Below are 18,187 nucleotides of genomic sequence, written 5' to 3'. Positions count from 1 at the left end.
TCTTATAAAGTTAATTTTTTTAATACATTTCTATTTTGAGGTCCATTTTTTACCTCAAAATTCCCCAAATAAATGTTTCACTATCATTTTAAATACCATATTGGTTTCATGTGCATATATAGCTAAATTACATTTATACATGATAACTTGATCTATAGCATCCCACAATATTAAAGGCACTAATTTGATGTTATAAAAAGGTTACCTGTAAGAGTTCCAATTGAGCAATCGTATCCAATGAAGAGGAAAGGTTCATAGAGACCTTGTCTGGATCTTTTTCTTTTATATATTCAATAAGGACTTGCAGCCCTCCCTACAATAAACAAAGTACATATTTTACCTTCAAATGCATTCTTCATAATAATTGCAGTTTGACACATGAAGCAAATGCATTTTATCATAATGGCTATTACTCCTACAAAGATATGCAAAAGATATCCAACAAGATTTGTACTTGAACATTAATATCTAAACTAAGGAGGGGAGAATAATGGCAAAGAAAGAAAATATATATGTATTGCTAATGATTTATAATATACTTCTCTGACATTTAAGGATCATGGGAAAGAGTCAAGACACATTCCATTGGGTAGATCAAGAGTACCTCTATCAAGTTATAGTTCTAAAGGTTGTCCCTGTTTTCATTCCTATAGACAAGATTTTGAGGGAATTTAAATTGAACAGATTGGTTTTGGCCCTGGTCTCAAAAAGTAGCTTGAGCTCTTAGTTAGGTAACTTGTTTAACATTGTGGCTACATAAATGCATTCTTGACAAAATCATTCAACCTAATTTCATTCTTGAACCAAGAACCTTTTGGTATGTCCAAAATCTCACACCTTCTGGTTTAAATTACATTATGTGTTGGTCTTGAGATGAGGTGGATCATTGAGATACATCAAGAAGGTAATTTACAGCAAACAAAGCCTTCAATCATATCAAAATATAGACTACAACCAATGACTTGGAACAGCATACTGTTGATTGGAAACATCAAAGAAAAATATTCTCAAGGCATGTTGAATGTTTTGATACATATTGCTTGATAAAATTATAGCAACCTTGGAAAAAGAAAAATCAATATCATTATAGAATGAATCAAATAAGTAAAAATGTACTCACCCTACCAATTTCAACATTAATTTGGGTATTGTACCAAATTTAATATACAATAGAAACACAATATTAAAACAAGCAAGCAACATTTTTTTCTTGGAAGCTTCTTCTTGAAAGATGCCCTAAGGGGCAGCACCACATGACAGATATTACAGACTACACCTTCATCCTAGGTGCTAGATCTGACAAGGAACTATTTTGCCACAATTCACCTAGGACTCATACCCAGCCTCATCCATTTATTATAGCATGACAAATAGGTGGGGAAAACCCCAACAACAACAGAACCCTGATGGGCATTTTATTCTTTCGTTAACCTCGTCAGAGAAACATGACCCTAATGGTGTGGGGAAGACAAATATCACACAACTAGATTGTAATTTCACCCAGGAGAATTGAATACACCATCAAAAATCAAGTAAAAGTCATTGTAAAGAAAAGGTAATTTCGCATGTTTCAACCAAATGTTGACTGTTACCCCTCTTTTCAGCAGCGGTACCACTAGTAAAATTTTGGTAAGCAGAGCAGTTTGTGGCATGGCATAGCCCTCCTTTATGCTCTGGTTGGATTTTTATTTTGGCCATTTCCAGGCGTCCCAAGGTAGTTCACATTGCTTGAGGCATTTCACGTATATTGAGGCATTGGTCACACCTCCTGAGGCAGTTTTGGGGCTGTTTATGGACACTTGGACACCCCTATGCATGCCACATGTAACACCATTATACTGTCCTTGTCTGTCACCTTATGCACTGTTGTGGAGGGATGATTTGCACTCATGGCAACTGTGGGATCTTATTCCAGCATTTGATGACATGGAGAGGATGACTTGGATGATTGGATGATGTGGCACTCTCTTGATATGTCTTGGATGATGTGGGCATTATTTGAATGAAGTATCTTGAAGAATGATGAGTTAGAATGAGGATTGATTTCATTATATTTTGCCCTCAGTAGGATGAATTGGGGTTTTATGACTTAAAATGCTATCCCCACATTTCATGGAGATCCCTTGGTCCAAGGTATGGGTATGGACCCTCCTTTGGGACACTATTTGGAGGCCTTAGACCTTTGCATTACATGATTTATGGAGCTTCTTTGATGAGTCCGTCCCCTTTAGGGTAGTTTCCCACCTATACTTTAGTTGTTGTCTTAAAGAAAGATGATTGTTAGAGGTTGATCGACTTGGGAGGCTCCTTCACCATATTTTGTGGCTTGTTTTAGGGATCGTTGGCCCTTAGAAAAAATATGGAGCCTTTGGAGGCCAGCTGTTTCATCTTGGGGAGTGGATGTTGGATTTGACCATGAATTTAAGGAGGATGTGCACTTTTAGAGGACCTCTAGAGGTTACTTGATCACATTTGGAGAAATGGCCCACCATCTTCAATGGAAGGTTGACCATATTCAACCACTTTGGAACATTTGGAGGCAAGACATTGGAAGCTTGGACCATTTTTGCTTTTCTTTGATGGATCAACCCACCTTTTATGGTGCATTTACTCATTAAAACATTGTATATGTAGCTTGACCACTTTAATTTAACAATGTGCTAGTTTACTTGATTTTAGGAGTTAGTTAGATTTAGTTTGTTTTAGCTAGGTGTAAGGAATTAAATCAAATAATGAAATTTTATTGTAAAGGAAGTCAGATTTCACCCCCAATTTGTGTTCATGGTTGGATTGTGAGAGCAGTCCTCTCCTTGGAGACCAATGGAAATATCTTTATTGAAACATTTATGGTTTTAAGAGCTTACTTATGTGGTAAATGTTTTTGACTTAGAAGTTGTTTCTTGGTTATTTTTTGGTAATATTCTGTATGGATATTTTCTTTAAAATATTCCGGAAATTACTTTAGAAAAAATATGCCGTGAATTTTACCCAGAAACACCATAAATATTTTCACAGAAATGTGAGCAATTAAAATAGAATTCAGAAATTACATAAGTGCTGCTACTCCGACAAATTAATAAAATACCAGAAACTCAAATGACACAAAGAATGGCACCAGACTCAGCTTTATTTATTTATTTAAATAAGGTTACATGACAACACAGATATCAATAGCTAAGCTGAAGAATAGCTGAGATGACCTCCAAAACACTGCTACAATGCTAATGCTGGCCTCCCACAGTAAACTGCAACTGAAACTGATGCCCAAATTGAGAATCTGAATTATCCTCACTCCAATCTTTAGATCTTCTAGAGATCCAATCTCCAATAATATCGTTGAAGCTCTGTGAGACTTCTAGGTGAAATCTCCTAAATGGTGGGTTGGGTTTTCGTCCAACTAACAATAGCAAACCCAAGGGGTTTTCGTCCTGGGGCTTGCTGAAAGCTGACAATCTCATTCCCAAACCTCTGCAATAAGAAAATTACTCAACTCCAAGATGTCCCAAATGACTTACTCTCCCTCCTTTTAAAGATTGGATAGATCTCTCTCCAGCCTTCTAGGACTTAATTTTATTATTTTATTCCCACTCTAGAAGTTTTCCCTCTTTACTTTATTAAGTGACTTTTTATTTAATTTTGTTTAACTACTTTTCCCCTTTTTTATTTAATAAAGTGACTAATTAAACTCATTTTTAATCTTGGGAAATGATTAATCGTTCACCACACTTTCTCTGGCCACTGGAAGTCTTTTTCACCATCCCATCCAGTAGATCTCTTCATCCCGGTTCCAACGAGCTATTACACTAAGGTGTTTCTTCAAATAATCTACACCTTTAGCGTATTCAATTAAAATATGCTAATAATAACCCCATTTTACGGGAATCATTGAAATGCAACAGAACCAAGAATGAACAGTGTGGAACTGCCCCTAATGATGAAATATAGTGAGAAAACCTTGTCGGACCCCATAAAACTCCTCCAAAACCCTCCGGGCCCATTGATGATGTAATCTCGCTCATGTGACTTGCCCGTCACACACCCTAGAAATCCATCCTAACTTCATCATAGGGGAAATTGAAAATGGGGACATTACAAATCCTCCTACCCAAGATTGCTTGCCCTTAAGAAATCTGCATATATCAATTGTCGAGGCATTTGTACACCAATACTAGGATCCCATATGCTACATCACGCCTCCATGCTATCCAATCATAAATGGAGCCCTTGATATGTAATGTCCCAAATCAATTAATTTTGGAGCAGGCACTTCATATTAAACTATCATGCATTTTCCAGAAGATTTCCATGTAAAACCAGAACCATAAATCTATAAATTGCACAAAATCTCATTAAAAGATCACAACATGAGAAACAATGAGAAATGCAGCAACCAAAATCCATCTTTATTATATATAGATAGATGCCAATACAATCGCTGGGAATGAACCTCCAGTGTCCAAACTAAAACAGATAAACAATCTCTACACTTGTGGATTCTGAATGAATCCACCAAGGGGAGATGGGTGCTCGCCCAATCTCTCTAAATCACCCGATGGTTTCCGTCCTGGGGCTACCAATGGAGTAGAGAACCGGGTTCTCAACCTCTCACACAAGAAACAATACTCAATCCAAGATGTCCTCCAATGGTCTCCTCTTCCTCTTTTATAGATTTGATGGACTCCTCTAGGACCTTCTGTTTTATTATTATTTTAATCATGGAGCACTTTTCCCTCTTTTACTTCAATTAAATATTCTTTTAATGCGGGAAAAGGGTAAATTGACCACCATGTCTCCTCGAGTCACTGAAACTCACATCTAACCATCCCATGCTGTAGATCCTTCCGTTTCAGTTCCGACGAGTTATTACACTAAGGTGTTCCAACAATTAATCTCCTCGGAATGCCACCTCGAGCATAATTAATTAAGTTATGCCCAATAATAATGTTGATTTCTGAAAGTTGTCGGAATGCGACAAAACGAAAGGAAAATTGTGCGGATGATGGAATATGCCAAGCGAATGCCATCAAATCCCATAAAAACTCCTCAAAACTTCATCGAAACCCCTGGTGACATAAACCTGCTCTATTGACCTGGCCATCTCCTGCCTTGGAAATCCACCCTAGCTGCACTATGAAGAAGAATAAAAATGGGGACATGACATGATACCCAGATCCCAAAAAACAATTTGGCTCATCCTGCCACTAATAGATCCTCTTGGATCCCAGTGCCACCATAGCCATCCATCAACGCCTATGTCTAAGGGTTCTTGTTGTGCTAGGCCCTTGGCTAAGAATATTCTCCTAAGAATCACCCCATCAATAGAGTACCAGCTCATAACCTCTCACCAATCCATCCCGTGGAAAGGATCAATTGCATGAATAACTGCACATGGAATAAGTCCACCATACCAATGTTTCTCCATGGTCAACTCATGCTGCTCTGCACGGTCAACCAATAAAGAAGACTTTGCCCCTCCCTTTCCAACGGACATAGGAGGGATAGTGTTGCAAGCCCTATATATGTACTCCTGAAGAGGGTTGTTTTGTATCTCTGAAGTATACTCCTCTTGATGCCTTGCTAGGAACCTTGGTCATTCCTCAAAGGTAGATAGCTCGGCTGCTGACTCGGCGCACACTACTCTAAGCTCCTCAAATTTTACTATTTTGTTGTGTTGTCATCTGAATTGTACACTCAACGCGACAACGCTTAGGGCATGGGTTGTTACTCTAATCCTTGCCCTCTTCATTTAAGCTATCTCCTAAATGCAACCTAAGGGGGGTAGTCCCTATGGATGAAAAGATGAGAAACATGTTGGGAACCAACAAGTCTAGGAGATACAACAAAATGTTCTAGAAACTTGAATTAAAATTTAAGTGACAAGTGAGATTATTAAGCACAACAAGATTAGATTTCCTGAGACTATGAAGGAGAGACCAGTGCCTTAGAATTAATTACTTGCACAATAAGATTAAGATCTCAAGTTACCAGAAGAATAGTTACTGCAAGATGCAAATTCTATCCTAAATGAAGTGCAGGACCTAATCTAATGGAAGATGCAAGATCTTGGTCAATTTTAGTTAAATGCATAATCTAGGTGTGTAATGATCCTTAATAGGAATACAAGTGATAACAAACAAATAATACATGCATCAAATTACAAAAACGAAATATTTAGCAAACACCCATATAAAAGCTGCAAATGGAGAATTTTTGAGCCATTTTATTATATTTCAGCAAGTCAAATACAATAGATGATGGAATGGTGCGTGGGCTTGTCTGAAAGGACAAGCAGGACCAAACCCGAGTAGGAAAATGGTTGAGCTAAAGGCTGCCTAGCTGTTGCACCAATCTCCACTGCGCTGCCCAGAAACTGCTGCACTACTGAAGTTCAAATTGTTGGAATGTTGGCTTAGCTGGCTGTAAAGCCCAACAAGAACGTTGGTCTAATGATGCTACCTCAGCTCCCCAACTCTCAGACAAGCAATCAGATCTCTGCTTGCCCCAATCTCTCTCTGCGTGTTTCCTGGCTGCCCAGAAATACACACTCCTTGCTCTGCGTTGGTTGGTGGTGCTATGTCATTGCCCCGGAACTTTTGAAATCCTTATAGAACTACCTCTCTAGGGCGAGCACGGATGGTCCCCCGAAGTAGAGGTTGAATCTCCCGCTTGAGAGATGCGTGGCTAAACGGTCGGTTGACTCAGCTAAACAGTAGAGTGAACAATCAAGTGATTTTGTTTGCAAGATGTATGAATGAATCCCAAAATGAGAGCTGCTCCCTCCTTATAACTCCTTGGGCCTCCCTTGCCTCATGTGGGCCCCTCCATCCACCTATTCGAATTTCCCTCCAAGCTATTTGAATGGGCCAATTCGAATTCCCATGTGGGTGGCCCCCACATTCCACTAGCAACCAAATTAAGTCGAATTGCCTCCTAAGTCCCTAAGTTGAAAATGATGGGTTCTCTTCCTTAGCCAAAATTGTGCAAAATTGTGTAGCAGCACCCTATTACAAATGTGTTTGAGAAGGGACATGACAGTCCTCCCCTCCCAAATGTTGCTTGCCCTCAAGCAACCTCAAATATGGGTGCTCCAATATGTGCTCACCCTCCCAGGTGGCATCCTCATCCGGCAAGTTCTTCCAACACTCCAAAAATCGCTTGTCCTCAAGCAATGCCTGAATGAGCATCCTCTCTAATTGTTGCTCCCCACTGTCACTACAACATGTGCCAGGGTCCCAGATGTGCCACTGAATCGTCCCTGACCTCAGCACTGTCCTGATATGAAAGAATCCTTCAATACCAGGATCCCAGGCCATCTTGTCCAACATGAAGCTCCCCTCACTCCACTCACTATCCTGCCCGGTGCAAGTACCAAAAGTCCCTTGCTCCATCAGTGACTCGCTAAAGCCCAATGGAAGATCTGTATGATCTCCCCCTGCAGTAGTCAGTGCATCCCTAAAGGTTATTGAGTTGTGAAGAGTTGTGATGCCCCAGTTCCCTGCTAGTCCCAAAGTGGTGCCACCATGTTGATGTTGCACTACTCTGACTATGACATACTCCCCATCATGCACAGACAATATCCTCCTCTCCTGGAACTCGATGATGAAATATTGAAAGAGGCGAGACACATCCTGCCTAGGCATCTCCATGGCACCAAGGCCTACCCATCCAAATCTAACTCTGAACCTGTGCAACAATAGAGAATGTCTGCCTCCCAATAAGATGAAACCCTCTATGAACCCCCATGTGTCATCCCAAGAGCGAACTATATCGCTCTCTGCCACAACTTCGCTCATCACAAGTGATCTATCGATCAACTGAATCCCTGCATCCCATAGGAAAACCTGCTGCGGCATAACCCTAACAACCGATGGAATCCCTTTGGTCCTCATCTCTAATCCCTGCATGCCACCCATATATAGGCTCCATACATCATGAACTAATCTGAGGCATGCTAAACTGTCTGGTGCCTACAACTGTGTAGTACTGATGACTACTGGAAACCACGTGTGCCAAATAGCTACCCCCTGAATGCAACCAATAGATGGGTATCTGATATGCGCAATCGACTCAGTGTATGCGGATCTGTCTTGCTCCTACCAACCATTGCCACTAGTTCGGCTACCCGCCCCCTAGAGAATATGTCAATACAATGTCGAGAACCACGATATATACTGGACAACTATCTCAGCCATACACGGTATCCTTTCCTCATGCATGGTCTAGACATGCCCTGTGGAAAGAGTGAAACATGTCTCCCCTATGACCAGCTCCCCAAGCATCGGATCAGTGATGAATGATATGCCATCCCTGTCGGTGATCACCTCATCCCTCGACCTGTGGCTGTCAACTCGCACACCGACTCGATGCCCCCACTGAGAAGTCTCCCCTTTATTGCATCAATCATCCAAATATCTTGGGTGAGCTCCCCGTCCCCCGCTGCTTGTGCCCAGAGTGTCAAAGGACAACAACCAGATCGCCCATTCCTGTAAATGATGTAGAAGAGGGTCAAGAGTGTGAGTCCTTGCGGATACCATCAAGTATCATTCATCTGTGTCCCCATCGATCCTGGGGGAACTACACCCTAAAGTATTCCCGTTATCTCCATCCATGGGTGTCCTTGGAGGCAACACTCCAAGACCTCGTTGTGCAACACCATACGCCTCTGCATACCACCAATCATCCCAGTACTCCTAGACATGCCACTGTCCACTGTGGCCTACCCTGTACACTGTTGGATACCCTCAACTACAGCTATGCCATCCTGTATCGTCCTGCTTCCTACCTGTGTCACTGCACTTATCACTCTCCACATGTACTCACTGCGATGTGAGGCACTCCCACTCTGCAACGCAGTCCAACACACTATAGCACACCACCATGCATCTCCATGCCCACCTGTAGACCACTTCTCAACGCTAGATGTTGCCACACATCCCTAGATATGATGGCCTAGAGCTATGTCTCTACATGTCAGGCCACACCCGATCAGTATCATCACCTCCACCATCGCATCATTATCACCGTCGATGAATGGGTCTTCCCTCCAAATCCCCCCTGAGAGATCCGAGAAGTGACCTTCCCTATGTGTCAGTAGTGACGCCACCACTGCTCTGCTCCTCTACGTCCTTTGTGCCCCACACAAAAGTGAAGAGCCCCCAGCTCCATGCAAGGCACCATCTAGTGGCCTGCCAATGTCACCTCCTCTGACAAACTCCTGCCAGAGTATGCTAATCACCCAATGATCCCGTGTACAAATGCCATACCAAGAAAACCAAAAGAGTTTGTCCATAAACAGGTCGGCCACTAGTGTTGATCGAGACTCCCCTAGCGAATGTGCATGCTCAACTACTAGGTCAACTGCACCATCCCGATTGTAGTCAACCGCCATACATGGGAAATGATAAGTGGTCCCTCCCGAATCCCAATGCTAGTCGGGGCTTCCAGCATGCCCAGTGCCTGGAAACTCTTGTTGAGCTCCACCTGGGTCCACTACCATCTCCATAGTCCATTCCACCGAGTACCAACTCATAATCTCTCGCCACCCAACCCCAAGAGAGGGATCAAATGCACGAACTCCCGCACATAGAACAACCCTAGCATGCGGGTGTTGCACCCTGTGCAACTCAGGTCGTCTCATCTCGCTATCTTAGTCAATACATACAATCTGACTAGGTAGCTCTGTCTCCCTCTGTCCAATGGGCCAAGGTAACCTAACAGTGTTGTCAGCCCCGTCTATGTATGCTCGAAGAGGGCTGCTCTCACACTCCAACGTGCACTCTAGCTGCACCAGTAGGGAATCCAACTGCTCCCCAATGTGAGTCAATTTGGTCGTGGACTCGGCACAAACCGCTCTCATGCCCTCTAGCTCCTCGTTCTGCTGCAGAATCGCCTCTCGCACTAACACGACCTTCCTTTTTAATGCTAGAAGGTCGACCTGAAACTGATGGAACTGTCGTGGGCATCTATCACCTGTAAACTCAGTCACAGCTCCAGATACCTCAGCAACTGTTGGCATCTCGTCCAGGGATGGCACCCCCTCAACAAATGGCTCTATGCGAGTAGGCTCTATCCTCTCCACCAGGGTGTCAACTGGGGCTATCAAAGAGGTCTCTAATAAAGGTGACTCTTGTGCCACACTGGGTATATCGATGTGCTCCTCACCATCCTGTGGGCTCTTAGCATCATGCTCAACCTCCTCCTCAGGCTCCTGATATCTAAAGCCAGGTCTCCACCAACAAAAGTGCCCCCTGGTCTCACCCTCTAACCGTCTTTGTCCTGTCTTCTCCTTTTCAGGAGATCTGGTGCCCTGATCTGGTTGACTTTCCCCACACGATGTAGATGGTTGCACCCCCACAGCCTGCTCACCTCTAACGTCTTTGTTGTAAGGGTGAGGATGGGTTTGGTCTGTCACCCTCCTCAACTGGGCCAACCTCTCATCGTCCCAATGAATTCTACCCCAGAATTTCTGCATACTGGATTTCCCTTGAGCCATGGGTTTGTCTCCAGTTTCACCCGTCACTGTGCACTCATACCCAAAGCTTCCATGATCTTCTGGCTAATTTCCCACAGTTGGGCCAAGATCATGCTCTGATACCACTGTAATGATCCTTAATAGGAATACAAGTGATAACAAGCAAATAATACATGCAGCAAATTACAAAAACGAAATATTCAGCAAACACCCATATAAAAGCTGCAAATGGAGAACTTTTAAGCCATTTTATTATATTTCTACAAGTCAAATACAATAGATGATGGAATGGTGCACCTGGGCTTGTCTGAAAGGACAAGTAGGACCAAACCCAGGTAGGAAAATGGTTGAGCTGAAGGCTGCCTAGCTGCTGCACCAGTCTGCATTGTAGTGCCCAGCAACCACTGCTCTATTGACGTTCGAATGGCTGGGAGGTGCACTGGTACTGCCTAGAAATTTATATGCTTTTAACCCTGGACTCCTTGGCCAAAACCCACAAAAACCCAGAAATAGTTTGGCCCAATTTGGACTTCCCAAAATCGACCCCCAAAGGCACTATTCAATCCCTAGCAATTCTATATTGTCTGCTGCAAAGATACGGCTTAAAACCCCACCTCTGGTGCTCAAAAAATTATGAAACTTTATATTTGGGATCCTTGTCAAAAACCCAGAAAGGATTTTCATTGGTTTAGACTTCTGATTTTTGACCCCCTTGGAGCCTCACCTCAGCTCTAGCTGCCAATTTCAACTTGTTGGAAACTGCCTGTAAATCCACCTGAAAACTTCTCCAAAATGTTGAGTTCACCCGTGCTATCCAATCCCTGACTCCCCAGATGATCTCTTGGCCCAACTCAGCTGCTCCCAAGTACCACGAAAATCTGTTGTGTGGCCTCTGCATTGTCCCCCAGCCCAGCAGTTCGAATTGCTGGAATGTTGGCTTAGCTGGTTGTAAAACCCAGCAAGAACGCTGGTCTAATGCTGCTACCTCAGCTCCCCAACTCTCGGACAAGCAATCAAATCTCTGCTTGCCTCAATCTCTCTCTGCGTGTTTCCTGGTTGCCCAGAAATACACACTCCTTGCTCTGCGCTGGTTGGTGGTGCTATGTCACTGCCCCGGAACTCCTGAAATCCTTGTAGAACTGCCTCTCTAGGGCGGGCACGAATGGTCCCCCGAAGTAGAGGTTGAATCTCCCGCTTGAGAGATTCGTGGCTAAATAATCGGTTGACTCAGCTAAACAACAGAGTGAACAATCAAGTGATTTTGTTTGCAAGATGTATGAATGAATCCCAAAATGAGAGTTGCTCCCTCCTTATAACTCCTTGGGCCTCCCTTGCCTCATGTGGGCCCCTCCATCCACCTATTCGACTTTCCCTCCAAGCTATTCGAATGGGCCAATTCGAATTCCCATGTGGGTGGCCCCACATTCCACTAGCAACCAAATTAAGTCGAATTGCCTCCTAAGTCCCTAAGTCGAAAATGATGGGTTCTCTTCCTTAGCCAAAATTGTGCAAAATTGTGTAGCAGCACCCTGTTACAAATGTGTTTGAGAAGGGACATGACAAGGTGAATCCTTCTTCTCAATTATTTTGAAGCTAGTCTCGAATGCAAGTTGTAGAGAGAAGTCCAAAGGAAGGAAGCTAAGGCCTCATTAATGATACCTCCTGTCGAATTCTAACCACCTAAGTGCCTATGTTCCTACAAGGGATTGCCCACAAGAGAACTGCAAGGTCACCTATGTTAACTGCAAATGAGGGTCTAGTCTCCTCAAATTGGATGAAGAAGGTGGTCCTATCTCTCTTACAACCAAGCTTATGCTTGGAGGTAAATTTTAAAAATGCACTTCTAACTTAGAATGAAGATGCAAATGATTGATTGCTTCAATGAGATCACAAGTATATTAAATGCTCCAATATGACAATATTAAACCACTTGAAATCAATATGCTCAAAATGTTGTCCTTTAACACAAGATCAAAAGATGACAATAGCTAATGAACAAAGCACTTTAGATATCTTTAGAGATTATCCCAATGAAGCAAGATTAGCAACGCCAACTCCTCAATGATTCAAGATGCTTATAAATGAATTAAAATAGCTCTCTTATACTTATGTTATGAGACAATTAGGAACAAGGGAAGCTTTAATGTTCTTTAAGCACAATAGCAACAAGCCCCAATAGAATAATGAGATTGCTAATAGTGATACACAATGTATGAAGAGATTATCTAACTAATTATGGATGCTAGAGAGAGAAACACAATGCAATGATGCAAGAATGCAAAGATGCAAAGAGAATGAAAAAAGGAGGAATAATGGTTTATCCTCAAGACCCAAAGGGAGAGAGATGCATCAATGCCTTTATTATTCAATGACCCTTACTCCATAGATGCCATTAAAAGTATGATCTTAAGAATAGATCAGATCTTACCAGTATCAAGAATGAGCTCATTGCCAACAAGAAATCAGTCACAAAACTTATCACAAAATACAAAGAAATATTACAGAATTCTAGTGACCAATTTTAGTGCAAGATACAAGGCAAGAATATTGTTAGTTTATATAGCATAGGATGTGTTCTAGCCACGGAATTTGGTGGAGGCTAGAATGCATGAAATCTCCAAAACTCAGAAATCGTTTCTGGAAATTCCACCTAGAAATGACTTAATTAGATTATTAACCCATTTTTTAATGTTTCCTATGTCTAATCTTAGGAAAATTGGTTAATTACTCAGAATTAATTAAGTCAAGGTGAGAATAGTCTAGAAACTCACATGGATCAATCCAGAAATGATTTGAGCCATTGATTAAAATTTAATCTTGGTCGTTGGAGTCCCAACAGGGAGATACACGAAGGGATCGATGTGGTGATGGAGAATACACTTCAGCAGTTCGATTTCCTTGGCAAATTGATTTCCAGAGAGAAGTAGCAATTGTCGGAGAGTCAGAGATCGAAGCAAAGAGAGTGAGGGGCAAGGACAGTGATCCGGAGAGGCAACAACAAGTGACAAACGTGATCCACGCAGAAGCAGTGCAAGGACTGTTACCGCTCAAACTAGCAGGGGACATAAAAAGGACTCCTAAAGGGCAATTGCTAGATCAAAGGGAAACGATAGGGCTTAGCCCACTGTCACCTCAGCTAAGACTCCCTACTCTTTACGAACTTTCACCAATGGGAAGAGACTCGGTATATAGGAATTCACTTGTGAAGGGTGAATCAACCAATGGATGTGGAGTGACCTTTGTAATCCTTTCCCTAGAAGGGGTTTAAAAATAGAGCTTTCTTGCTTGTTAAGCAAGGTATGAAGACTTCTAGGGTAAGGAGGTAAGGATTTGAGGGTTAGATTAAAGGAATATGCCTTGTGAAAGGGGTTTTCCGATCCTAAAATCCTTATTGGACTTGACTTCCTAAATGGTTCCTGAAGGTTTGACTTTTCAAAAGTATGGGACCACACGGGACCAAGTGGACCCGGCCTAGGTTAAGGGGGAAGAATCTAGCAACCAATGACGTTCTTAACCCAGACAAGGAGGGGGAAAGGATCAACGAAAGAATTTTCACTTAAAGATATCAAATTGATCCTATGAGGCACTAGCCTTGGGAACACAAGGGAAAAGTTTGATCTCAGAGATAGTGCTTGGGTTATCTCACAACTCCACCGTCGAAATTTCTTCAAAATTGGGGGAGGCCTCGAGGACACACCAGCGCAGGAGAGGCTAAAGATCGAACTTTTTCATGTGCTATTCTGACATGAAAATGATGCCCTAGGTGACCCAACTTGGCTAGACCTAAAAGAGAGAGGGGAAGATGAAAAAGTATTCGTTAAGTGACCACCTACTGTAGGATCAGTGCCTTAATCCTTGGGGAGAATGGAGTCTAGGATAATGATGAGAAAGGATGTCGTATTTCAGTCAAGGAGGCCTTAAGGATATCTTCGCTCAACCTTTAGGGCAAGAGGAAGAGACCTCAAAACTTTTATACTTTGCTTGGAAAAGGAGATGACTTATCAAGATCAATTCCCCGATGGAATTATCCCTAGGAGATCTCATTCACATACATGACCCAAACATTGAGAGATGCTATATAGAAACAATAATTCCACAAATTTGCAATTATGCAATGCAGCAATTAGCCCTATTATAGCGAAAATCCCATTCAATGCACATGAAAAAAGTAAAACAAGAATAGCATTAAAATCATGTACTTACATCTAATAGAACATATCCAACCATCAACATTTGACAATAAAAAAGCTCCAAGATAAAAATACTCCAATCCAAACATCAAAATTCATCCATGCTCCAATTCTTCATCCCAGAAAAAGTGTGAAATTCTCTAAAGAGAAGAGAGATCTAATCCAAAGTGATGATGAGAAAGTGAACTCATCTCACTTGTATTTATACTCTAATGAAGAGTTTGAATTAGTCTCTTAGGCCTACATAAGCCCCAAAAATAAAATAATGTGCTAATAACCTAACTTTTGGTCACAAGCCCACCAAACTAGCTCACAAATGAAATAATAAGCCTCTTAGGAGGTCAAATAATAAATAATACATGTTGTAGGGCCCTCCAAGAGACCTAATGAGGTCCATAGGTGCCATAATGAAGAATAGGACCTTCAAAAGTGATGGACAAGGGGTTGGCCCCTTGTTCTCCAAACAATAAACCTTTGTTTCTCCCAGTGGTTGTGGGGGCACAATAATAACCTCATGGGTCTCCAAGTGAGTCAAAGATACCTGTAGATCATTTGTAAGGGCTCCAATGATGGTGTAAGTGATGCCACATCATCCTACAAATCCTGGGTCAGCTGCCAAGTGCATGGTACATCTGTGGGGTTAGCTGCGTAAAGGAGAACCAAATGCATCTTCCTCATCCAATAGGTGAATCTCGAGCAAACTTTAAACATCCTTGAGGATCCATGGAGTGTTGTCTATTGCTATGGAGGCCCATGGCTCTCAACACACACCCTACATGTGCCAATGTAGCCCTCTGGGTCCACCTGGATCCACATTCCTCCAGGTGGGAGAAATGATGAATGGGGTAATAATGAGTGGAAATGGGGTAATATATGCGGATGAGGGAGCGGGACCACACAACCAAAATCAAGGTTTCCCATGAAATACCATCCCTAATGCCAAATGGTCAGTAAAAGAGATCCCATGGGACTAGAATCCAAGGTTGACATCCAAAAGGAGTCTAGGGGACAAGAGCACGGACCTAGCCCATTCTTTCTGTCGAATCCCCCCATTAATCCATGCCCAGAAGTGTCCATGATAAGAAAACTACAATATTCAATTACCAAATGACAAGGCATACCTTTAGGTTCGGGAGGCCCACCTTCAAACATACGATCATAACAGATGGGTGAGGGACCACATGGTTGGCTCAGGTGGCAGAGAAGTGGCACAACAATCTAGTTGGTGGCTGCAAGGGGCTGCTGATTGTCGGTTGAGGACCATCTTGGAGAAAAAAATTCTCCTAGGGATATCACCCACAATATGGTGGGTAACATCTGGCTCCAACTAGGATGTGATTTCTCGAAGAAGTGGACGAAGCTACTCGAACAAGAGGTCACGAGGTCCAACAATCTCTTGGTTACTGTAAACCTGTTACCTGCACATATAATAGATGAAAACACAAGGGCAGCATGCTTTCACGGCGTCTCATGATCACACATGCTTAATGTTAGGCCATAAAATCAATAAGAAAGATAATGCAAATTTAATCTAAATGAATCTAGTCTACCATGAGAAATATCATATGATGTTAGTTCTAATGAGAAAATGAGCATGCAATGCATCCCATCCTAACCTACATAAAATAAGGCTAGTACTAAGTGTAATCATAAAGCAAGTGCAACCAACATATCATCACATCAATGTACATGTGCCTGCCAGTATGATCACTCATGTAGCAACTCCCAAATCGGATGTGGACATAGCCACATCGCAGATGAAGCGGGTGGGAGGCGGGAAAACATGATCTCCACTCGAGGTAAAATGAAGTCCTAGGAGAAAGAAAATAGGTTGATCTAGAAGTCTTAGGCTTTCCTTCTAAAAACACAATGGTGGAATGAATGATCACTCTTAAGAACTCCTTATCACAATCATTGTTTATAATATTATGCTTTGTAGTTGCCACAAGGTTGTGATGAGAGGGGAACAATGGGTGAGGGAAAGAAGGGTTGCAACATATAGGTTGCTCAAGGTGATGGTTACATTAGAGAGGGGAGGTCATGGGGTGATCAAATCCCTGAGGATGTGTCCAAAGAGATAAAGTATAATCAATTGTTAGTTTTTGGTAGCATCGGATGTGCTCTAGCCATGAAAATTGGTGGAAAGGCTAAGGCACGTGAGTTCTAAAGAACCCAGAAACCGTTTGGTGAAATTCCACCCGGATTGTATTTTATTAAAATAAATAATATTTTTAATGGGGTTCCTAAGTCTAAACTTAGGAAAATTAAACTATTAATGGGTATTAATCAAAATATGGGTGAGAATGATCTAGAAGGCAGATCAAGTCAAGTTTTAATCTTAGCCGTTGATTAGAGACTTAATCTCAGCCGTTGAAGTCTCAACATGAAAATTACAAGGAGGCTTGGGGTTCATTTAGAAATACACACGGAGAGAACAAATTGATCTGGAATTCGATTTCTGGGGCTAGGAAGCTGAGAAATTCGAATTGAGAGATCAATTGCAGGAGAGGGGCAGGGATAGTTCAGGAGTACTGACAGAGAGGCAGAGAGAAGCTAGTGGAGGCAACGCGGCAGCTAGAAGGACTGACGATGGGCCAATCTGGGCCCACGCAGGCCTGATGCAAAGCCAGAAGGGCCAACATAGAAGCAGAAGTTGTCCTCCAAGCAGAAAGCTAGAATTGCCGAGGAACTGTCGGGACAGTCGAGAAAGCTGACGCAGTGGGCAGAAGAGATAGCGCAAAGCTAACGCAAAGTCTGTAGGGCTGACGCAGGGCCAGCGCAGAGGTAGCCGAGGTAAGCCAGTTTACCGTAGGATCAGCCGGAATCTGTCGGGTGATGTGAGGTAAAATTCACTCAGTTTTTCCGCAATTGTATTTCTCTGTAACTAGATTGACAGGAGGGCATCCAGCATTTGTATTCATAATTTTTGCTTAATAATAGAAAACCTGCAGAGCTATTGCACCGGTTTCCCCACATTGGGTTTCTCCAGGGACTATTTTGTACAAAAATAATTGTCCTATGTATCTTGTTCTTTGCTCAGTTTTATGTTTCATGTAATCAAATATTAAAGTAGTGTAGGCTACAGAAGTAATTTGCTTCAGTATTCAGAGAATAACTTGATGAATGTATATTAAAATCAAGTAGGTGAAGTAGATTCAGATTTGCTACAGTAGGGGTTCCTTGAGGATTAGGAATTTTTACATGGTATCAGAGGGTTGATTTTGAAATAGGATCATCAAATAATAATATGCTTGGTGATCAATTTGACTTACCAAAAAAAATATGACGATAATAAACAGAACTGGAACTCCGAGATTTTTAAAAGTTCAAACCCTATGAAACACAGAACAAGTATCTTCACAAGGCTCTAGAGCCTGATTTTGAAGCAATCAGTGGAACATATGATAAAAGCCTAGGCGCTTATGTAAATAAGGAGCAACTGTTCTCTAAAGCCAAAAAATAGAATTTTATCTGCCCGATCCTATGAGCAATCGAGTTATTAATATGCAAGCAAAGAAAAGAAATC

General features: G+C 42.1%; 1 protein-coding gene across 3 annotated transcripts in view; it reads right to left on the bottom strand.

Moving 5' to 3' along the window:
- The window catches only part of LOC149205126 (Cyclophilin-like peptidyl-prolyl cis-trans isomerase family protein), a 454,055-nt gene that overhangs the window by 339,470 nt on the left and 96,398 nt on the right, over nucleotides 1–18,187 (bottom strand). For all 3 annotated transcript variants that reach the window (XM_089394898.1, XM_089394897.1, XM_089394896.1), the window contains exon 5: nucleotides 206–313. In XM_089394898.1, the coding sequence (XP_089251024.1) occupies nucleotides 206–313 (108 nt within the window). The remainder of the gene's footprint in view (nucleotides 1–205; nucleotides 314–18,187) is intronic.

The sequence above is a fragment of the Pinus tabuliformis genome, chromosome 1_2, assembly GCF_031772625.1.
Source record: "Pinus tabuliformis cultivar Carrire ecotype Pingquan chromosome 1_2, CPIR1, whole genome shotgun sequence".
Classification (NCBI taxonomy): domain Eukaryota; kingdom Viridiplantae; phylum Streptophyta; class Pinopsida; order Pinales; family Pinaceae; genus Pinus; species Pinus tabuliformis.
Note: the sequence above shows the minus strand (reverse complement) of the source record. Positions and strands in the feature narration are given on the sequence as shown.